The sequence below is a fragment of the Petromyzon marinus genome, chromosome 10 (genome assembly GCF_048934315.1).
Source record: "Petromyzon marinus isolate PM22_M1 ecotype Great Lakes invasive population chromosome 10, UKy_Petmar_22M1.pri1.0, whole genome shotgun sequence".
Lineage (NCBI taxonomy): Eukaryota > Metazoa > Chordata > Hyperoartia > Petromyzontiformes > Petromyzontidae > Petromyzon > Petromyzon marinus.
The window spans coordinates 10,363,537-10,388,606 of NC_133676.1; the positions used below are offsets into that span (position 1 = coordinate 10,363,537).

Genomic DNA, 25,070 nt, shown 5'->3' on the forward strand with positions numbered 1-25,070 from the left:
AATCTGATATCATTCACGAGCCAACCATTGGCCGAGTCTGTTATGGCTCTGGTGGTCGTACTCACAAAGCAATCGCGATACGAATTATCCACGGTATTCAATTGCATGCCCCCCCCCACACGTCAAGCCAGCCCCTCCCCTCGTCTAAAAACCAGTCGGGGGTGCGGGGTTGCAGACGGTGGGGGTGAGCCCAGACTTGACACAAAAGGCAGTGGGAATGTTACGCATTGTATACACACGAGGGCGGTGAACACGCCTTAAGAACAACAACAACAACAAGACGTGAATTAAAAGTACGAGCAACATACACATTTAGGATTTTATTTTTTTTCTCAATAGTCGTCATCCCCCCCCCACCCTTCCCCAACCTTGACATCAATGTGCCTGTACAATGTTCTTGTTCGTCTGTTTGCGATTCAATACATTTGGTGAAGTATGGTCAAATACATCTCCACGACCCGCAATGACGTTGTAAATGGAGAGTCCGAATCCCCTTTCGTGCAGTCTCAGCGGGTGCATGGGACTGACGATCTGGAGTCGTGCGTGTACTGTATAGACGGATGTGCTGGATATTAATGTATATGTGTGGCTTCGTCGTAATCGTTACATGGGCAAGCTGTTAGCTCTGTTGTTGAAGTTGCTTCGGCTGTCTTAGTTCTCAAGACGTTCGCTTGATCGCCTCCTGACTCAAATTCGTTGTGTATGTATGTTGAACTTCTTTCGCACCGGACGTGTTCAGCCGTGCTCACCGTAGGTGCGGAATACATTTGATTTGGTGGTGGTGATGCTGATGGCGTTGTTGCTGGGTTGGCAGTATTGCAGTGCGCAATCACACTTTATAACAATACCGGCAACAATAAACACAACGTTCGTTAACAACACCGTTGGCCTTAAAGTATATACAAATATATGATAGGCGACGTTTTGGGCAATGGTCCTTTTTCATAGCACATGAAAGAAGGGAACATTTCCTGAAACGTTGCCTATTGTGTACAGTGGATGTATATATAGTACATAGATTTATTTTAAGGCCACAATGTTGTCATTGAGCAATGCGTTGAGATGTTTGTTGGAATAATGTGCGTTTGCATGGGTGCAAATACCACGTGAGAGTGGAGGTATTATTGCATCTGCGAGGTGTTGTCATTTAATATATTTCGCACTTTCACTGTTACGTAAGTAACTTAAATACCCTCTTCTGTTGCACCACGCGTGACACAAAATATAATGGGACAGCGATGTGTCTTTTTGTTATCCTCCTTGCTGAAAAACGAAACGCGAAATAATTTTATACAAAACCAAACCAACAGCGTGTGTGTGTGTGAGAGAGATAGATATAATACGCGAAAAATACGAAGATTTAACTTTTAGAACGCACCACGAATGCATCTCACTAAACATTACACAGTCACGCGCGCGCGCACGCACGCGTTTTAACACGGGTATAATCGTACACCACATAGCGTAATCATACATGCATTTCAATACGCTGTTGTTTTAATATAAAATACCAATATACACGTATAAGTGAAGAATGACAAGGTAGCTCATGTTGTTGGGCAATACTGCACCCTTATTATTATTCTTATTATTCTTCCGTTGTTGCTCCTTCGACCCGTGATATTTGTTGACAGCGACTCCACACGGACATCACATGCACTGTGTCTCAGAGGGGTAGACTCCACCGCAACAACCGCCGCAGTTTCTCGTGGTCGACTCGACCCCCCCCAAACACACCCCCACACACACAAAAAGACACGACTCTCGAGTGAAGGTTAAATTGCTCAGGCTAAGACTTCTGTTCCAACTCCTCTGCGGTGACGGACGGAGGTAATCATGCCGCTGCTGCTGAACTCGCAACGCAAGCAGTGTCGCAGTCGACTACTTGTTGACTTACTTGTTACCTTAACTTTACCCCGTATAGCCCTGCTGTTACCTGGTCAACTAACTTGTTAACCTCACCCCCTATAGCCCTGCTGTTACCTGGTCAACTAACTTGTTAACCTCACCCCGTATAGCCCTGCTGTTACCTGGTCAACTAACTTGTTAACCTCACCCCCTATAGCCCTGCTGTTACCTGGTCAACTAACTTGTTAACCTCACCCCCTATAGCCCTGCTGTTACCTGGTCAACTAACTTGTTAACCTCACCCCGTATATCCCTGCTGTTACCTGGTCAACTAACTTGTTAACCTCACCCCGTATAGCCCTGCTATCTACTGGTCGACTTGTTAACCTCACCCCCTCTAGCCCTGCTGCCTACTGGTCGACTTGTTAACCTCTCCCTGTATAGCCCTGCTATCTACTGGTCGACTTGTTAACCTCACCCCCTCTAGCCCTGCTATCTACTGGTCGACTTGTTAACCTCTCCCTGTATAGCTCTGCTATCTACTGGTCGACTTGTTAACCTCACCCCCTCTAGCCCTGCTATCTACTGGTCGACTTGTTAACCTCACCCCCTATAGCCCTGCTATCTACTGGTCGACTTGTTAACCTCACCCCCTATAGCCCTGCCGCCTACTGGTCGACTTGTTAACCTCACCCCCTCTAGCCCTGCTATCTACTGGTCGACTTGTTAACCTCACCCCCTATAGCCCTGCTATCTACTGGTCGACTTGTTAACCTCACCCCCTATAGCCCTACCGCCTACTAGTCGACTTGTTAACCTCACCCCCTATAGCCCTGCTATCTACTGGTCGACTTGTTAACCTCACCCCCTCTAGCCCTGCTATCTACTGGTCGACTTGTTAACCTCACCCCCTATAGCCCTACCGCCTACTAGTCGACTTGTTAACCTCACCCCTTATAGCCCTGCTATCTACTGGTCGACTTGTTAACCTCACCCCCTATACCCCTGCTATCTACTGGTCGACTTGTTAACCTCACCCCCTATAGCCCTGCCGCCTACTAGTCGACTTGTTAACCTCACCCCGTATAGCCCTGCTATCTACTGGTCGACTTGTTAACCTCATCCCCTATAGCCCTGCTATCTACTGGTCGACTTGTTAACCTCACCCCCTATAGCCCTACCGCCTACTAGTCGACTTGTTAACCTCACCCCCTCTAGCCCTGCTATCTACTGGTCGACTTGTTAACCTCACCCCCTCTAGCCCTGCTATCTACTGGTCGACTTGTTAACCTCACCCCGTATAGCCCTGCTATCTACTGGTCGACTTGTTAACCTCACCCCGTATAGCCCTGCTATCTGCTGGTCTACTTGTTAACCTCACCCCCTATAGCCCTGCTATCTACTGGTCGACTTGTTAACCTCATCCCCTATAGCCCTGCTATCTACTGGTCGACTTGTTAACCTCACCCCCTATAGCCCTGCTGCCTACTGGTCGACTTGTTAACCTCACCCCCTCTGGCCCTGCTATCTACTGGTCGACTTGTTAACCTCACCCCCTCTGGCCCTGCTATCTACTGGTCGACTTGTTAACCTCACCCCCTATAGCCCTGCTATCTACTGGTCGACTTGTTAACCTCACCCCCTATAGCCCTGCTGCCTACTGGTCGACTTGTTAACCTCACCCCTTCTAGCTCTACTGCCTACTGGTCGACTTGTTAACCTCACCCCCTCTAGCCCTGCTATCTACTGGTCGACTTGTTAACCTCACCCCCTATAGCCCTGCTATCTACTGGTCGACTTGTTAACCTCACCCCGTATAGCCCTGCTATCTGCTGGTCTACTTGTTAACCTCACCCCCTATAGCCCTGCTATCTACTGGTCGACTTGTTAACCTCACCCCCTCTAGCTCTACTGCCTACTGGTCGACTTGTTAACCTCACCCCCTCTACCCCTGCTATCTACTGGTCGACTCCTGATCCTCTGAATGGCCCTCACACCCCAAAACTCTGTCTACTGACCGACTTGTTAATCGAATGCGACACTTACTTGAGGTGGGGGCGGGCGGGGTGGTTGAGGGGGGGGGGGCTCACCGCAGCAGCACCACCAGTACCACTAGCCACCCCCCCCTCCCTCTCGTTCATATAATCATCACCATCATTACCATCATCACCACCACCACCACCATCATCATCCCACTGCCTCCATTCTTCCCTCTGCCTCCCAAAATCATTTATCCACTCTCGCCTCCGCCTGGCTCCTCGCCCGCATTGCAAGATAGTGACCAAGATAGTGAACAAGATGGTGAACAAGATGGTGAACAAGATGGTGAACAGAACAAAACGTGGACGTTTTCGGGGATGGAGGGGGAGTGCGGAGGTGGCGGAATTCGTAACTGGAGGGATGAGCGGAAGGGGCGACCCTCTGTGGGTCCTTCACAAGCCACAGAGAGCACCTCGCGCCCTCGTAAACAAATCCATCCGCTCATCGCAGAGACCTCCCCCCCCCCCAACTCCGCTTCCCCTTTCTGGCGGGCGGCGCTCGGAGCGGGAGAGAAGAGCAAGGTTGACCCGAACCTTGCTCAAACATTTCCATCCGGAGAGAAGTTATTCTGACACATCAGATAGTCTCTCTCACGGAATATTACTGGAACCATGTTTTGTTTTTTGTTGAAATTTATCCCGACACACACACCATCTTAGCGTTTAGGCGTTCGAAAACTCCCCCGTGCCTTGTTTTTGGGCTTTAAACGCGTACGCGCGTGCGTCTGTGTGCGCGCGTTGTTCACGTTTACTCAGATCAACAACAACAACAACAACAAAACGTCGCCTTGTTCTATTAGTGCACGGGTACAAGTTTTGACATTTAAATAGGACGCGGCTACCACCGCCTCCTCCTCTTAAATCCTCTCCGGCACCACTTGGCACCATCGGCCACCACCCCCCTCCTCCTCCTCTCGCTCCTGATCTCTTTTCCGTGTCCCTTGCGGTGTCCTCCCCCCTGCCCCACCACCCGGCGCCCCCTTCACTCCTTGGAGGTGCCTTGCGACTCCTCGTCGCCCGAGTTTTCCTCCGCCTTCTTCGCGGGCTCTTCAATGTCCTCCTTCCTGGCCGGGAATTTGTCTTTGTTGTTCTCCTTCTTCCACTTCATGCGCCGGTTCTGGAACCAGATCTTGACCTGGCGCTCGGTGAGGCCCAGCGCGTGCGACACCTCGATGCGCCGCTTGCGCGTCAGGTACGGGTTGAAGAGGAACTCCTTCTCCAGCTCCAGCGTCTGGAAGCGCGAGTAGGTCTGGCGGCCCCGTCGCCTGCCCGGCCCCACTGTGAGCAGCAAAGCAACAACAAAGAATACGTCACGACAACAGCGAAAAGACAACAGCAATGAACAAAAGAAAGCAACATGAGGTCATCATCGTAGCGTGTGAGCTTACAGCGTAGCGTGTGGGTGACATCATAGCGTGTGGGTTACATCATAGCGTGCGGGCGAGTGGCTAGCGCGACACGAGCACGTGCACAAACACACACATACACACACGTGTCCAAAAGACAATACCCTGACCTTACCAAAGAAGAAACATGGATCGTAGTACAGGTATTTGCTATGACAACCCATACCTACAATGTGTACACGTCACAATGCAATTTGTACATGTCATCGTCTGGATGCGACCCCATCTAGAAACGCTGTACACGCACAGAGGCACACATATGGAAGACAAAGGAGACGTCACCCCCTTGTGAACCCTTTAACAGACTGGTGGGGGCAAGTGTTGTCAGCGAGCACCTATTAAAGCCGGCCTGGCGCGTGTAGGAGTCGGGTCTGGACGGCATCTCTCCCGGACGCCTTTGTCTCCCCGCTGGAGATCTTTAAAAGCCGTGCGCCAGGTACTAATTAAATATTGAGTCGACGTACGGAAGGCCTGGACTAGTAATGATTCTTCCGTCTCCCAATGATATTCGCTACGCACAAACGCGAGTATTTGTATGACAAAGATACAAAGACATGACACACAAACAATCACGCGTGCACTTGAATCCATCTGTGCGGCGGAGTTTCGTTGTATTGGGTGGATGAAATCCCATCCGGATACTTCGGTGTAAAAGACTCATTCATGGAATTATCCAAACATCCCGCAAAAAATATATAATGCAGGGCCCTCCTGAGAACTAGTCTTGAGACTCTATTAGACGTTACTGGGTAAATAAAGGGGAATCTTGAGTAATATGGTGACGAACACATATGCGCACATGCAATAAAAGACAATGATCCCCCGCATAGCCTTAACAGACTGTTGGGGCACGTGCTGTTAGCGAGCACCTATGAAGGTCGGAACGACGCATGAGGGGGTGGATAGCCAACACAACGCCCGACCGCCTTTGTCTCCCCAGTGGCGATGTTTACGCACCGCACCAGGTACCTACTCGAGGCGACACACATCACACGACATATGAACACGTGCAATGAGCATTCGCAAGCGCACGTACACACAATGACTCGTGCAAGCATACACACAACGTACACAATACATACACACACACACACGCGCACAATGACTCTTACAAACATACACAACGTACACAATACATACACACACGCGCACAATGACTTACAAACATACACACAACGTACACAATACATACATACACACATACACGCGCACATACATTGAATCTTACAAACATACACGCAACATACACGATACACGGAGAATCAGAATCTTTATTTATGCTGGAGTAATCCGATGAGCTAATGAGCTCTTTTTCACAGATGTCCACACAAGATCTGCTACAAAACCAGACGCCCCCCCCACTCTCGCCCTTTTTTTACTCTGGACAAGCTTACTTGTTAGCGATTGAATTACTGTCTAATATTATACACAATTGCATACATACAAACACACACTCGAATACATCCGTGAGTGTATTGATTGGTATGCTCTACTAAATGTGGGTAATACACATCGTTAACACACACATATAGACACAATTTCACCTATCTGCACAGTATATGTATACACACAGCTGTATATGTATTATATAACACGTATACACCTTATAAGTTTGCAATGCTCGGACACGTAGACAGAAGACAGTGTCAATTGCTGAGCAATCTCCATCATAAGTCAGCGCGTGCGGGGCGCTACTCTCGAATAACGCGTGCACGCCACGTGCTGTTAATCTCGGCGTGTGCTGACAACTACGCCATTAAATGCAAAAATTATAAATCATTAGAAAAGCCCCCCCCCCCCCCCCGTCTCTCACTCTCTTCATTCACTGCAAACAAGACTGCGCTTAAAAGTGCTGGCGACAGATCTCCGCTCTCTATTCTCGTCCGGGTAACTCCTCTCGCCTCCAAATTCTGCTGCCAAATCGTCGAGCGCGCGCGCGCACGCACGCACGCCGTCTAACGGATGTACAACTCGCCCATGAATCACGGGGGCTCTCTCCGTGTGTGCGCGCGCGTATGTAGGTGTGTGTGTGTGTCTGGGGAGCGGTAGTGTAGCGGTTAGCGCGTTGCGCGACGAACCCTGCGACCCGAGTTCGATTCCCGCTCAAGGCCAACAACACCAATGACGATTATCTGAATCGGTCCTGGGCCTCCCGTAGGTCGACTCAGCCTTAAATTAGTACCTGGTGCTGTGCGTAAACATCGTCACTGGGGAAACAAAGGCGGTCGGGCGTGGTGGTCGCCACCGACCCCCTCGTGTGCCGTTCCGGCCTTCACAGGTATTCGTTAACAGCACTTTCCCCAATAGTCTGTTAAGGCTACACGGGGGTCTTTGTCCTTTGTGTGCGTGTGGCGAGCGGTAGTGCAGTGTGGTTAGCGCGCTGCGTTACGAACCACAGCGACCCGAGTTCGATTTCCACCCACCACCAATAATAACAGTGGCGAATACCTGAACCGGTTCTGGGCCTCCCTTAGGTAGAATCAGCCGTAAATAAGTTACCTGGTGCGGTGTATAAACATCAGCACTGGGGAGACAAAGGTGGCCGGGAGCGATGTTGTCCACACCCCTCCCCCCAGCCTTTACGGGCCTTCATAGTTGCTCGCTAACAGAACTTGCCCCCAACAGTCTGTCAGGGCTATACGGGGGAGCTCTACCTTTGTACGCGTGCACGCGAGTACCTACGTGCGTACGAGCGCACTGCACTGTGGGTGACTGAGTTTGCCCGGACTGACTTTGCTACGTGTTTCCCTGCGGCAGTTTGGCCCACGGGGGTTCGTGAGACCGTGATGGTTTTAGTTCAGTTCCGTGTCGTGCGTGCCATCTTAAAGTTAACGCTGCACCAGACAAGACAAAGACCCCCCCACCCCCGCCGTAGACCCTTCAACTGTTGGGGCAAGTGCTGTTAGCGAGCACCTAGTGAACGCCGGCACGGCACACGAGGGGAGTTGGTGGGCAGCACCACGCCCGGCCGCCTTTGTCTCCCCAGTGGCGATGTTTTTTCACACATCGCACCAGGTACTCGTCTGAGGCTGAGTCGACCTATGGAACGAGGCTCGGGACCGGTTCAGGTTATCGTCACCGGTGTTGGCCGTGAGTGGGAATCCAACTCGGGTCACCGGGTTCGTAGCGCAGCGCGCTGATCGCTACACTACCGCTCCCCCTGCACCAGACACACACACACGCATTCCTCACACGTATTAAACAAAGTGAATTTTCGGTGGGATTTGCTCTATGAACCTGGGTTTTTTTTCTCCCTGAGTTAGATTTCCTGCTACGGCTAACATCAGTGGCGAGTGAAATCTGAACGGATCCCCCGCGCCCCCCCGCCCCCACCTCTTGACCGACCCGCACCGAGCATGTTGCGATGTCATGAATTCAGCAGTGCATTGACAGAGGCCGCTACATTTCTATTGGCAGTATTATAATAAAATAATAATGATGATGATTATTATGGCCACCATCATTATTACACAGGGGTCACCGCCGGCCTGCTAGCAGAGGCCCGTTCACTCCGGAGCTGTTGTGTACACATGGTGCGGAGAATATTTACACACGCGCAATAAGCAATTACAGCGGGGGTGGGGGTTTTTTTGGTTTAAACCGGGACTTTTCCAGTTTATCGGCAGCACATTGATTGGCCTCGGATGGCATCGTTGCTCGCACGCACGTTTTAGCTAACGCGGTCCCTTAAACGCTTTCTTGTAAACGAATCCGTGAGCTACCGTGGAACAACGTCGACGGGAAACGTATCTGATACAAACATGCCCTCCCCACCCCCCCCCCCCCCCCGAAAAAAAGTACTTTCGCAACGTTCGCCGTACGTGTCTTTCTCTTTATACGGTACGTATAGCGCGCTATTAACATTTTAACGTTTGGAAACACTTCGTGGGGTTAATGGAGCATTGAGTGACTTGACTACGTGGAATATTTTTTTTTATTTGGCCGTGACTGTAAACACGGAGGGGTGGGGTGGTGGTGGGGGGGTAGGCGAGGTTCAGGGCAGACCCTGCGAGCGTTTGAGCCACCACGATTGTCCTTACTTAATGAACCGTGGCCGCGTTCTGCTCTGCTCGAGATTTTTGTAATAAAGCCCCAACCACCACCACCCCCCCCCCTTTTTTTTCTTTCGCCTCGGCATTTAGAAGAAACCGCCCCGGTTCGGCCCAGCGACCCCACGCGGTTAGATGCAAACAAGCGAGAGTGCAGCACAGGGGCCACGCACGGGGGGAAATAAAAGGAGTCAACGCGTCAATGATTTGCGAAAGTAATAATAATAATTGTAATAATTTAAACATTGCACAATGCGACCACGAGCAATGGCAATCGCCACACACACACACACAGACACACATTTGCCCCCGAGATAATGTTCCGTCCAAATAGCGCAACGTATGTGACGCCAAATATATACACACACGTGTTGTCTTGTTATTTGTTGCAGACGGCGTTTTGTAGGAGCTCGTGACATCGCATATGTTGTTCTGGAGTGGTGGTAACGTGCCACTTGAACTTATTGCGCCTATAAAGATTGTTTATCTTGAACGTTTACCCACGCAATTCGTATAGAATACACACACACACAGAGTAGTGACAGCATCTCTAGATATAGGTATACATGCTCACATAATTTCCAAAAGTGTGGTGGTGGTGGTGGTGGGTGTAAAATTCCGTAAAAGTAACAACAAAATGTTAAAGTGCGCTTCAAGTAGGGTGTTTAACAAATGGACGAGTAAATTGGCTCAACACAATAACACGACTGACGCGATATTTGGTCGCATTGGTTTTAAAAAAATAACAACCAAAGTCTTATCAAGCGGTCCAATGGACACTATTAATATATACACACAGAGACTGTTCAAGAAATTATCCAACAAACTGGTGAATTTCAACACGATATCCAAGAGAGGCAGCTGCTTGTATTGTTACCCATTCCCGCGATAGCACTACCGTAATAATGAGCTTGCGCAAAACGTTGTCTATTATTTAAGCGCGTAACTTCGTGCGCATTACAAAACACACAACTTTCATGTCATCCATATCAACCCATATAAAATATGCACTTTGCGACCGTTTTAAGAGATGGCACAGCCTATATACTGCATATATATATATTGACGCGTGCTCACCGGTTACGTCACGACTATCCCTCCGACACGCGCCCATGAAATCTAACCAGCGTACAGTTGAACACAATTACGCGCGCGCCTAAATAGGTGACGTGAAAACGAGAACAATCGACAACAACAACAACAACAATCCGGCGACAAGGACCCCCCCCTCCCCCCACAGAGGTCGGCTATCGGCTTCTCATCTCCGAGTTGATTGCACGCCGTGACCGCTCGCTTCCTACGCTGCGGCGTTTGTTATCAACGGGCCCTGGCCGCTAAGTAGCCCGCAGACTACGGCTGCGATGATCGTATGACGGTTGCGCTATTGTTGTTCCCGCCCGTTACGCCAGACGCGTCCGTCTGCCTTTTGTGTGCGCACGACACAATGGACGCGTCCATAAATAAGCAAACAACAACAACAAGCGACGGCAGGAGCAGCGGACACAAAAACAAATAATGAAAGCAACAGCAGCTGTTAGGCAAGGTACGGAATGACGAATGAGACAGTAATCAGAGACCACAATAATTGTGATTATAACAATATGAATAATACACATTGCATAGCAACAACGCAGCAAGCAACGATGAACGGGGAACGTTGCCCGAAACGTCATCTTGCTCGACAATCGTTCTGCTCCGTAAGACATTATCAATGAGGAAGGTATAGCGCAATTGCCATCCATACACAGATCATCGACAGGACAACACAAGGGGATGCCAGACGCACGATTGTGGGCGCACACAAAGAGAGACAGAGGCACGCGTGTAGAGAGACGACAGGGCTATCGAGGGGACAGAGGCGACCCGTGCCCCCCCCCCTCCCCACCACCACAACCACCCAGACTCCCCCCACGCACCTTGAGACCTCATCCAGGGGAAGAGCTGCGCCGACGAGGATCCCTGACCCGGGTACTCGGCCTCCTCCTCGGCGCCGGGCCCGAACGACTTGAAGTCGGGTCCCGGGTACTGCACCACGCCACCGCACTCCTGCTGCAGGGCGAACACGGGCTGCCTCGGGAAGGCCGGGTAGCCGTAGAAGTTACCCGCTGCGTCCAGTGCGCACGAACCGGCCGCTTGGTACGCGGCAGCCGCCGCCGCCGCCGCCGAACTTCCGTTGTGGTAGAACTCCTGGTGGTGAACTCCCGCGGCTCCGCCCGTGCCCGCGCCGGTGCCGGCCGGGTGCTCGAATGCCGGGGGGCCTCCTCCTCCTCCGGCTCCTCCGGCTCCGGCGCCGGCACCGTAGAAGACGGCCTGCCGGCCACTCATGGCGTCCGTTGCGAGGCGGCAGTCATAGTAGCTGGGGCGCAGCGCGTCGCCGGCCTTGTACTTCGCGAAGAGAGGGTTCGCGAAGTACGAATTCATCGGGAGTCGGCGGGGCGGCGAGAGGGTCGTGACGGAGATGCGACTGGCAGGAGGACGCGCGCTCTGCGTCGACTCGCGCGGGGTGGTAGCAGGTTGCGCCCGCGTTGCACACGAGCGGGCGAGCGGGGATGTTACCGCTGCATGCCAATTAAGAGGGGCGAGCGGGGAGAGTGACACCCCTGCCGCCGACGCACATGTTGAGAGCAAGCCAGAGGGGGGGGGGGGGAGACGAAGCGGCTCGGAGCTCCGTCGTGGTTGTTAGGTAAACGCGGCCATTCAGCGAAGCGGCGGGGGTTGGTTGGGGTTTGTTGAGTTTTTATTTATAATAAGAATATAATAAATAAAAAAATTAAAGGCTGCCGAGCCCCGCAAAATTTGGGCTGCTCACCTCGAGAACCGCGGCGATCAAATGTATTTTCGCTCAAAGTCTTGCGCGAACATGTGGAATTTATTGCTTCCTAGCCCTCCCCACTCACTATATATGTTCCGCTTCCACTGCCTGCTCCTGCCACACGGTGGGGCGGAATATTGGGCGGATTAATATGTTGAAGCAAATGATAGAATAACACGCAGCGTGGAAATGGATGTACATGCGCGATAAAATAAAATCCCGCCAGGAAAAGCCTATTAACCCGCGATGTGAATTATTTATACGCACCTAAAAAAAAAAACCCGTATATATTTTTGACGGGTTTTTTTTTTTCTTCCACGGCTACTGACAACTCTGGCCTCAGTGTTGAAAGTTCCCGCGCGTCTCCCTTTAATTTGGGGGGGGGGGGGGTTCCTAAAGAGACATCTTCCCCGTGCCCGCACGGACTGTCAAGAGCGCTATTCGTGGGGGTGCCGTTACCCCCCCTCACCACCCACCCACCCCCCCCCCCCTTTTTGGGTACCTGTCTCTTCTTCACTTCCCGTTGCTCCGGCATGCAGGAAAGGCCTTTTCTCTGTTTTATAGCTTTAGAGCCCCCCACCCCCCCTCTCTCTCTCTCTGCTTTATAAACGACCGCTTTGCAAGTGTCTCACATAACAAGGCGTAGGGAGCGCTGGCGTCCCAGCTCTTTATGATCCGAGGAAGACGCGTAAGTTATCAAACGCCATTACATCATTTATATATACAGCGTTGCGAGCGGCTCATTAACAAAGCGATACGTTATTTTATATTGGACCCCCCCCCCCGCACACACACATATACCCCTCCCCCTGCCCCTCCCCCCCCACACACAACCTGCTATAACCCCCCCCCCCCCTTTACAATTGGCAGTCAACACCGCTATGAAATTTGTTTAATATATAGGCGGGTCGTGACCGGAGACATACAGTACAGATAATAATAAAAAAACTAACTTATACATATATCTCAAGATGGATATATGGGGGGGGGAGGGGGTGGCGGGGAGTCCTTCTAATTGTAACAGTGTCGGGAATTTCATTCGCGGACAGCGCACCGCATGTACACGCGGTGATTAGGCCAATAATGTCACAGCCTGGACCCCCCCCCCTTTGTTCAGACGAAGTTTTGATTTCTGCGCGATGTTAGCCGACCACTGTCTGTGTCCGCTTTCACTTTCACTCGAACAGACGTCAAACGAACGCTCAATTCCACGCGCAGAGATAAACAGCAGACGTCAACATTTCAATGGCGATCCAAAGTTCATCCTTAAAATATGTATATATGTATCGAAGGCAAGCGAACACGCACACGCACGCGCGCACACAACAAAATCAAACCTCCCCCCCCCCCGGATAGCCTCAACAGATTGTATATGGGCAAGGGCTGTTAGCGAGCACCTATAAAGGCCTGCACGATACACGAGGGGTGGGTGGCCAGCATCACGCGCGGCCGCACACGGACACACACGCACACACACGGACACACACACACACAAAGATTCCCCGTATAGCCTTAACAGACTGTAGGGGCAAGTGCTGTTAGCGAGCACCTATAAAGGCCGGCACGGCACACGAGGGGATGGGTGGCCAACACCACGCCCAGCCGTCTTTGTCTCCCTAGTGGCGATGTTTACACATCGGACACCCACACAGGCGAAGCAATTTCAGAACTCACGCACCGAGCGTACGCGGTGGAGCAAAAATGACTTATAAAACAAACAATAAAATAATCCCAATAAATAATAAAACTAAATATAACGAGCGCTACGAATACAACAATATCTGTCTCGGGCCGTGTAGGGTCCACATGGCGAGGTGGTCGGTAGAGAACGAGAGCTGTTGGCAAGCGAGGGGCCAAAAGACGACCACAAAATAAAACATTGGCGGTGTCCAGGACCACGAGCCGGTGTCAACTCTTCTCCTGTTATCTCTCCCCCCCCCCTACTCTCTCTTCTCTCTCTCTCCGTCCCTCTGTGCGAGCGTAAATTTTGTCGCGTTTCCAAAACCGCCGCTCGGACCGTAAAATAAAAGCCGCGAACGGTCGCGGAGGCGCAGTATTCGCGGGTTTAAGGGGTCGCTGTGCATGTGTGGGGGTGGTGGTGGTGGTGGGGGGGGTTGTGTCTGGGGTCGAGACGAGTGGAGTTTTAATTTGGAAACAGATTATCGCGCATTTCCCACCGCGCGTTTGTAGTGCGCGTGAGCAATGACGATATATGGGTAGGATATATATATATTGTAGTGCGATATGGTGGAATATATATAGTGCGATATGGTGGAATATAGTGCGATATGAGTGGAAAATAGTGCGATATATAGGTGGAATATACAGTAGCGTGATATATGGGTGGAAATATATACATAGTGCGATATATGGGTTGAATATAGGGCGATTTGTGAATGGAATGTGCGATGCTTCGGTGGAATATAGTGCGATAATTGGTGAAATATTGTGATGTTTCGTGAAATATAGTTCAATATTCTTGTGGAATATAGCGGGCTATTTGGTTGAATATAACCCGATATTTCCTGAATATAACGCGATATTTAGATGTAATATTGCGCTATGTTTGAGAGGCATTGTGTACTAATATAATTGTATATATTTTTTTGCTCGGGCTCTCTGTCTACGTGTGTCCCGTATGCGTGCACCTACTAAGTTATATTTCGCCGCGTTATAATAAATGAACATATATAATGTATTTCACGTAACATAATATAATATTTTCTCACAGTTTGTTTTACTTGCGTTATTACTGTTCACAACACGCAATATTAAAATTCACATTATGCATGCATTTCCCGTAAGATAGAAACTCCGCGTTGCGTATATAATTGCGCGTGATACGACCCGCGCGCGGCAATAACGTTAACGACAACGATTCGAGTAAGTTACAGCCCTCGGGCCAATCCACTGCTGCATGAAGGTATTCCTCGATACGCCATGGGGGTTGTGGTAATTGTTCGAGCATACTTCAACCCCGCAGGTGAAGGGGCTTCCAGCGCCCAATTCGATATTGTTTTATTTTATTTCGTTCACCGATGCTCATCGTGATGGGACATGGCACTCGGGCTCGCTGGGGGTACACGGCGCAATGCCCTAACCACTGCACTGCCGCTCCTCAATAATTTGGGCACCTTGTTCTGGATAAAGAAGGCCCATTGCCAAAACCGTCGCCTATAATATATGTTATGTTTTTTTTTTACTTGTAATGCCACAGTGTTAATGACGAATTAATATAGAATTTAACGTTCAAATCTGACTCGCTCTCAATCGCGTAATTGATCAAATATTTAATTAATCCCGCAACGCGCGCGGCCCATGGCATCGGTTAAGGTGGGCCCGAGCGTCGTTGCATTCGAACACTAGCTCTGTGTGAGCAACTTTTTTTGGTGTCATCAAAACTTTGTGTGTGTGTGTGTTTTTTTCGTTTTTAAACCGACGCTCGTTGGCGTGACACGACCGATGCGAAATCATATCGAGTTGAACGCGACCTCAGATTGTCGGCGGAAATGGGTAGGCAGTGTTAGCGAGCACCTATTAAAAACCTAAACCGAACACAAGGGGGCAGTGTCGGCAGAGGCACGCGCGCCCGGTCGCCTTTGTTGAGTCCAATGGTGATTTTGAACAACGCCAAAGCCGTCGAACCCCCTTGCTATGCTGAGTCGACGTAGGAGAACCGGATGTCAGGTTCGAGACGTTTTATATATATATACACATTTACATATATATGTAAATGTGCTTTGTTCTTCAAGTCGCTATGGTTACCGGAAATTTGTAATCTTGGTTTTTCAAAAGCAGCGACTGATCCACATTTAGCACCGCCAATCACGATACATACATTCACAGACAAAGATCCCCCGTATCACACGAAGGCTATCGCGACCAATATCCATAATACAGTTATTTCTGGGCTTAGATCGCGTAAAAATATAAATGTGTCGTTAACGCCGCCACCACCCGACACAGCCAATTTGTAAGGGTTGGCATGTTCTGTTTACATGTTCTGTTCACGTGATAACCCTTACTAATTGGCTGTGTCCGGTGCTGGCAGGGTTAACGACACATTTACGTGATCTAACCCAAAAAAACTGTATTATGGATCCCCCGTATAGCCTTAACATATTCTTATCGGTAAGTGCTGTAGGCGAGATCATATGAAGGCCGGTGCGGCACACGTACACACACACACACGCACGTGTTGGCCTGCATATGTGCTCACATAGTATACACATAGTATACACATACATACACAAACACAGATCCCCCGTATTGTCTTAACAGACTTGGAGTAAGTGCTCTATGGAGGTTTGCATTGGCCTGCATGTATACTTACGTAAAAAAGTCCACCATATTTACTCCCAAATGCGCTCACATACTTTGACACAGCACACAATATGACAAAGATCCCCCGTGTAGCCTTAAGAGACTGTTGGGGACAAGTGCTGTTAGCGAGCACCTATGAAGGTCGGAACGGCGCATGAGGAGGTGGGTGGCTAACACAACGCCCGACCGCCTTTGTCTCTCCAGTGGCCAGTAAAACACACAAGGGAGTTGGTAGCCAGCACCACTCATTTGAGGCTGAGTCGACCCAGGGTAGGCCCAGGCCTGGTTCAGATAATAGCTCGTCAATGGTGTTAGCCGTGAGCAGAAATCGAACTCGCGCTAACCACTGCGCCACCGCTCCCCACTATACACATTCATGCAAAGACGAAGATACATGCACGCTCGAGCACGAATTACAGAAACGTAGAGACCGACGTGAATTCCACTCTAGAGTCATCACGAGTCTATGGCCACCAGTCTATAGCCTACGTCTGGCCGATACGACGACCAGAGTCATTACATGTCGTTACTCGCCCTATTCATCTATTGTCTGAAGAGCCGAGCGCGCCCAGTGTTACGCAATTGACATTTCTCACGCCTCGATATTCGAGGACGATACTGATGAAGACAATTCAGATCAAATTGTTTTTTTTTTTTAATATATATAATTGGAATAACAACAACCTGGCTCTGCTGTATGTTCGTGGTTGTAAGTTAAGTATAATATGAACAGAAATGAATGTTACTGTATGCCTATGTGTTACGAATGATAATGACGGGACGGATACGCGTGTACAGAGTCATACATAGGATGGGGAGAGTTGTCTCGCTGAGTCTGAACTGCATATTCATTACAACCGAGATCAAACCTATACAATGCCCCGTGTCTGAGTTATATGAACGATGCTATATATATGATACTTTTTTTTTCTTGTAATGTAATAACAACAACCCAAGGCATTACGAACCATTCACATTGTACATTAATTTAGAACCGTTCACATTGTACACGGAGAACCGATCACGTTATATATTGAGAACCGTTCATATTCTACACACATCGAGAGGCGTTCACGTTATACATTGAGAAACGTTCATGTTACACATACAAAACCATTCACGTTGTACACACATCGAGTCAAATATTTACATTCTAGGCAAAATGGAAAAAGCGAAAAGTATGTTTGAGCGTTGTAGTAATACATAGGGAAAGTATTAACTGAGTCTCAAGACCTCATTTTCAGAAAGGTTGGTGCTTTAAATGCTTGGACAATTTATGAACGGACTATTCCACTTCCTGGACGCGTTTGGAAACCAGACTTTATAAAGAAAGACCCATCCATCGATTATGCTATATAAATAAGTAACGTTTTAATATAATTCTACTGTACAGTAATAGCTATTATATCAAACTATTTACGTACGTATCTAAAACGTATAAATGTATGTACCTGTTTATTCAGAAATGAATTGCATCGCCCATATATAGCTTAGCACTTTTAGACGGTGTTAATATTCAAATGTGAACGGTAGTATCGAGCGGTGAGGGCTCATACGTTGAGCCACGTTGCGTTCACTACAACCGAAAACACGCGACTCTTTGTGTCTCCGTCTCTCCGTGTGCGTGTCTCTCTATCGTTGCATCCCTCTGTATCTGTCGTCTGTGTGCCTGATGAAATAGCGACAAACAATATTAGTCCCGTCTCGCGTGTTGTTATTTTTCGTTCGTAATATCACGGGCGTTATATTTTGTGTGTGTGTGTTCGTATTTCTCCTCTCGACAAGCGTACAAGCTTCTTGGCGTAGCCTTGTATCAGTGACAGAATTATGTAGGTTTGCGCTCGGCTAACGATCGACAGTAAAATTTTATAGCCATTTTATGTGACTACACAGATTTCTAAAGGAGCTTAACGGTCGAAGAAGGGCAGTAAGTTTTAACACACCTGTTTTAAATGTTACGCTTGCGTTCTCTCGAAATTAAATAAAATTATTAGCTCGGAAAATATCAGAGCACAAAAAAGGAAAATAATGCTTTTGTGGGGGGGGGGGGGGGGCAAACCCCGTGTCGTGTCTCGCGGGTTCTGGGGGCCCCGTTCAACACATGCGCATGAACAGCGGTGCATCAACGGTAGAAGCCCATGAAGATTCGCGCATGAACGGTAATTTGTGTGCAGAGTTGGGATAATGATTGTGGTTGTTGTGAATATTTATTTATTATATATAAAATATGTTGTTTGCGTACAGTTATACTACAAGTCACAGTGAACGTTAAACTACGAGGGGTTGTTATTTTATTTATTAGCAATCATTTTCCCCTGGCCGACATATATATGGACTAGGGTAATTATTGGCAACTTTAAGCGTGCTACCATGGTGACTACAGTATATACAGTATATACAGAATAAATATATATGTGAGCTATAGTTAATTAGCCAAAACGTAATGACGCAAATGTGATGGGTTAAAAAAAAACTTTAAATTAATTGAATACAGGATTCGACGGATTTCTCGTGGGTGGGGCAAATCGTGGGTAACTTAAATTATACTCGTGCAGCTCCTATGGCAGTGTCGAAACATACACACACGGAACACACACGGAACACACACACACACGGAACACACACACACACACGGAACACACACATATAGTCACACACGGAACACACACACATATAGTCACACACGAAACACACACATCGAAACACACGGAACACACACACACGGAACACACACACACGGAACACACACACACGGAACACACACACACACGGAACACACACACACGGAACACACACACACGGAACATACACACAGATAGTCACATACGAAACACACACATCGAAAAACACGGAACACACACACACGGAACACACACACACACGGAACACACACAGAACACACACACACGGAACACACACACACGAAACATACACACACGGAACACACACACACGGAACATACACACACGGAACACACACACACGGAACACACAGACAGATAGTCACACACGAAACACATACGAAAGATACACACACACGGAATATACGCACACAAAATACACCCAAAGGAAGCACACACATCGAAACACACGAAACATACACACACACGGAACACACAGACAGATAGTCACACACAAAACACACGAAACATACACACACGGAGCGCATACGAAAGAAACACGCACACCAAATATACACAAACGAAACACACAGTCGGAATACTCACACACGAAATATACATACGAAATACACACGGCATATATACACACATACAAACACACGAAACAAAACAAAGATCCCCCGTGTAGCCTTAACAGACTGTTGGGGCAAGTGCTTTTAGCGAGCAACTATGAAGGCCGGCTCGGCACACGAGGGGGTGAAAGGCCAGAAACACACCCGGCCGCCTTTGTCTTCCCAGTGCCAATGTTTACACATCGCACCTGATACCCATTTGAGGCTGAGTCGACCTAGGAGAGGGCACAGGACCGGTTCAGAAAATCGTCACCGGTGCTGACCGTGAGCAGGAATCAAACTCGGGTCGCCGGGTTCGTAGCGCAGCGCGCTAACCGCTACACTACCGCCCCCCCCCCACACACACATACACACACCCACACATATACACACCCACACATATACACACCCACCCACACATACACACACCCACACATATACACACCCACACATATACACACCCACACATACATACACCCACACATACACACACCCACACATACACACACCCACACATATACACACCCACACATACACACACCCACACATACACACACCCACACATATACACACCCACACATATACACACCCACCCACACATACACACACCCACACATATACACACCCACACATATACACACCCACACATACATACACCCACACATACACACACCCACACATACACACACCCACACATATACACACCCACACATACACACACCCACACATACACATACCCACACATACACACACCCACACATATACACACCCACACACACATACACACACCCACACATATACACACCCACACATATACACACCCACACATACACACATACACACACCCACACATACACACACCCACACATACACACCCACACATACACACACCCACACATGTACACACCCACACATACACACACCCACACATACACACACCCACACATATACACACCCACACATACACACACCCATACATATACACCCCCACACATACACACACCCACACATATACACACCCACACATATACACCAACACATATACACACCCACACATACACACACCAACACATGTACACACCCACACATACACACACCCACACATATACACACCCACACATACACACACCCACACATATACACACCCACACATATACACACCCACACATACACACCCACACATATACAGACCCACACATACCCACCCACACATACACACATCCACACATACACACACCCACACATATACACACCCACACATACACACACCCACACATATACACACCCACACATATACACACCCACACATATACACACCCACACATATACACACCCACACATACACACATACACACACCCACACATACACACACCCACACATATACACACCCACACATACACACACCCACACATACACACACATACACACACCCACATATACACACACCCACACATATACACACCCACACATACACACACCCACACATACACACCCACACATACACACACCCACACATGTACACACCCACACATACACACACCCACACATACACACACCCACACATATACACACCCACACATACACACACCCATACATATACACCCCCACACATACACACACTCACACATATACACACCCACACATATACACCAACACATATACACACCCACACATACACACACCAACACATGTACACACCCACACATACACACACCCACACATATACACACCCACACATACACACACCCACACATATACACACCCACACATATACACACCCACACATACACACCCACACATATACAGACCCACACATACCCACCCACACATACACACACCCACACATACACACACCCACACATATACACACCCACACATACACACACCCACACATATACACACCCACACATATACACACCCACACATATACACACCCACACATACACACCCACACATATACACCCACACATATACACACCCACACATACACACACCCACACATACACACACCCACACATATACACACCCACACATACACACACCCACACATATACACACCCACACATATACACACCCACACATATACACACCCACACATACACACCCACACATATACACCCACACATATACACACCCACACATACACACACCCACACATACACACAGCCACACATATACACACCCACACATATACACACCCACACATACACACCCACACATGCACACCCACACATACACACACCCACACATATACACACCCACACATACACACACCCACACATATACACCCACACATATACACACCCACACATACACACACCCATACATATACACCCACACATATACACACCCACACATACACACACCCACACATACACACACCCACACATATACACACCCACACATATACACTCCCACACATACACACCCACACATACACACCCACACATATACACACCCACACATACACACACCCACACATACACACACCCACACATACACTCCCACACACACGCCTAACCCAAATTGTGACCACAAGAGCACACAAAATACGACCCGTGGCAGACACACTATGTTTTTTAAATTCACGTATAATTTCTTGCTTTCGTCTTTTATGGCTATAATTGATTTTTTTTCAAAACCCATACACAACAATGTGTGAATGATGAATTGCCTATTAACACAATGGATACACTTATAACTGCATGTACTTTAGCGCACGATGTGTTGCGACTTGAAGCACTGCTGTCTCTGTGCCCGCAGGTGATAGCTTTCTGGCAGTATAGACCGACATAGCACGCCACGTGACATCGCCTTTTGGGTCCTTCGAGTAGATAATCGACTTCATATTCTCCATCGTCACGATCATCATCGGAACAGTTTTAATGTACGTGATATTATTTACGCATTCCCCCCCCCACTCCCATGCATTCTTACTCAGAACACAAATTCTGGTACACTTTCTCCGAAACTATTTCGGAAACGGTGTGTTTGTATGGGTGTATGTGTTTGTCTGTGTGTGTGTTTGTCTCTGTGTGTGTTTGCTTATAGGGGAGCGGTGGCGCAGTGGCTAGCGCGCTGCGCTACGATCCTGGCGACCCGAGTTCGATTCCCGCTCACGGCCACCAACACCAATGACGATGATCTGAACCGATCCTGGGCCTCTCCGAGGTCGACTCAGCCTCAGATTAGTCCCTGCTGCGATGTGTAAATATCGCCACTAGGGAGACAAAGACGTGGTGCTGGCGACCCACCCCGTCGTGTGCCGTGCCGGCCTTCATAGGTGTTCACTAACAGCACTTGCCCCAGAAGTCGGTCAAGGCTATACGGGGGACTTTGTCCTTTGTCTTCATTATTGTGCGCTTTTCAAGAGCCGACAATTTTTGCGGGTTGTTAGTGCACTGGTCACTTAACTCGACAACCGAGGGTTCGATTTCCCACCGCGGCTAACATCAGTGGCGAGTGATTATCTGAACCCGAACCTGAGCGCCCCACCTCACTTGACCGAGTCGCTCTTACTAGCGTGGCGAAGTCTGGCCAAACAACCCCCTACGAAACCAGCAAAGACACGCGGAGACCTTTTTCACGTTGAAGTGGATTGGGCAAATGATGATCATCATCATGTCCATATTATAGGACTCTCGGGACACTAATACACACTCTGGTGGTGATAGTTCATCGAAGTAATCCTACCGGATTTACAGAAGTCCTCCAAACTTTGCTTTAAAACGCATGGGGAGGGGCAGGGCAGTGGGGCCTGCTCGGCTTAGGGGTGGGGGGAGGGGTCTTATAATCGGGAGAATACGGTTATCTTAATTTAATTATTACAGTGACTCAATGGGTTATAAGTGGCTCCCTCTCTCTCTCGTGACATTGCGCCACCTCGCACGCTCCAACCACGGCATTCACGGCATCGGCCGTGACCCGAGATGGAGCGGGTACCCGTCCATTACACCCGCAATTCCGCACAGGGCACGCGGACTCAAACTCTGTACGCGCACACTCGGACACGCGAGCACACACACACACACACACCGTACACACACCCATAACAGCGAACACACACACACCGTACACACACCCATAACAGCGAACACACACACACACACCGTACGCACACCGGACACGCGAGCACACACACACACCGTATGCACACCCATAACAGCGAACACACACACATAACAGCGAACACACACCGTACACACACTCGATACGCGAACACACACACACATATCGTACACACACTGTACACACACCCTATACGTGAACACACACACACACATCGTACACACACCGTACACACACCCTATACGCGAACACACAGACCGTACACACACCGTAAACACACACACACACATCGTACACGCGAATACACACACACATCGTACACGCGGGCACACACATACGGTACTCACACGATACGCGCGCGCACATCAAGTACACACGCACACACACACTCGGTATATTTACAGCCGCCTGTACGTGTGTATATATTTTATATATAGACAGTGACTGTAGTGGGCGGTTGGCACCCTGTGCTACGAACCCCGCGACCCGATTATCTGAACCGGTCATGGACCTCCCCGAGGTCGACTTAGCCTCAAATGAGTACCTGTTGCGATGCGTAAACATCGCCTCTAGGGAGACAAAGGCGGCCGGGCGTGGTTGTGCTGGCCACCCACCCCGTCGTGTGCCTGTGCCAACCTTCTGAGGTTGCTGATCGCTAAAAGCACTTTCCCCAAATGTCTGTTAAGGCTTTACGGGGAATTTTTTACTCATCTCTGTCTAAACTGTATATATATGTGTGCGTGTGAGACTACGTCTATTAACAAAAGTATGTACTGGATATTTCAAGAGCCGTCATAAATTGACACTTTGTTATCTGCCCTGGCATACGAAAATAAACAACGTTTGTTTTTAATTACTCTCTGGTGGTGTTATATATTGCCGATTGCACTACGAAAGTTGATGCTTCACGTGTAGAATATATAACCACACACACGCGCACTCGCACACATCTATATATAAGCGTGTGTGAGTGTGTGCATACAGACACCCACACACACAGCATGTGTGTATGTATGGGAGAGGACCTTTCATAGGTGCTCGCTGACAGCACTTGCCCCCAAAAGCATGTGGGTGCTATACGGGGGATCTTTGTAGCGGTGAGCGCGCTGGGCTACGAACCCGGCCACCCGAGTTCGATTCCCGCTCACTGCCGTTACCACCCTAAACCAGCCGTGGGTCTTCCCTGGGTCGACTTAGTTCCTTCCCTAATGTCGACTCAGCCTCAAATGAGTACTCGGTGCGGTGTGTAAAACATGGACCACTGGGGAGGCAAGAGCGGTAATGCGTGGTGCC

The 25,070-nt window shown here is 49.1% G+C and overlaps 2 protein-coding genes across 2 annotated transcripts; one reads left to right on the plus strand and one right to left on the minus strand.

The window, feature by feature from the left end:
- Window positions 1-307: 307 nt before the first annotated feature.
- LOC116940932 (homeobox protein Hox-D8) lies at window positions 308-12,930 on the minus strand. Its single transcript, XM_032951323.2, has 2 exons — window positions 11,259-12,930; window positions 308-5,165 (listed from the first exon to the last, which is right to left on the minus strand). The coding sequence occupies exons 1-2, from the start codon at window positions 11,761-11,763 to the stop codon at window positions 4,870-4,872; spliced, it is 801 nt and encodes a 266-aa protein (XP_032807214.2). The 5' UTR covers window positions 11,764-12,930; the 3' UTR covers window positions 308-4,869.
- Window positions 12,931-15,094: 2,164 nt separating this feature from the next.
- On the plus strand, window positions 15,095-24,630 carry LOC116940936 (uncharacterized). Its single transcript, XM_076066006.1, has 3 exons — window positions 15,095-15,106; window positions 20,031-22,596; window positions 22,761-24,630. The coding sequence occupies exons 1-2, from the start codon at window positions 15,095-15,097 to the stop codon at window positions 22,227-22,229; spliced, it is 2,211 nt and encodes a 736-aa protein (XP_075922121.1). The 3' UTR covers window positions 22,230-22,596; window positions 22,761-24,630.
- The last annotated feature ends 440 nt before the right edge of the window (window positions 24,631-25,070 follow it).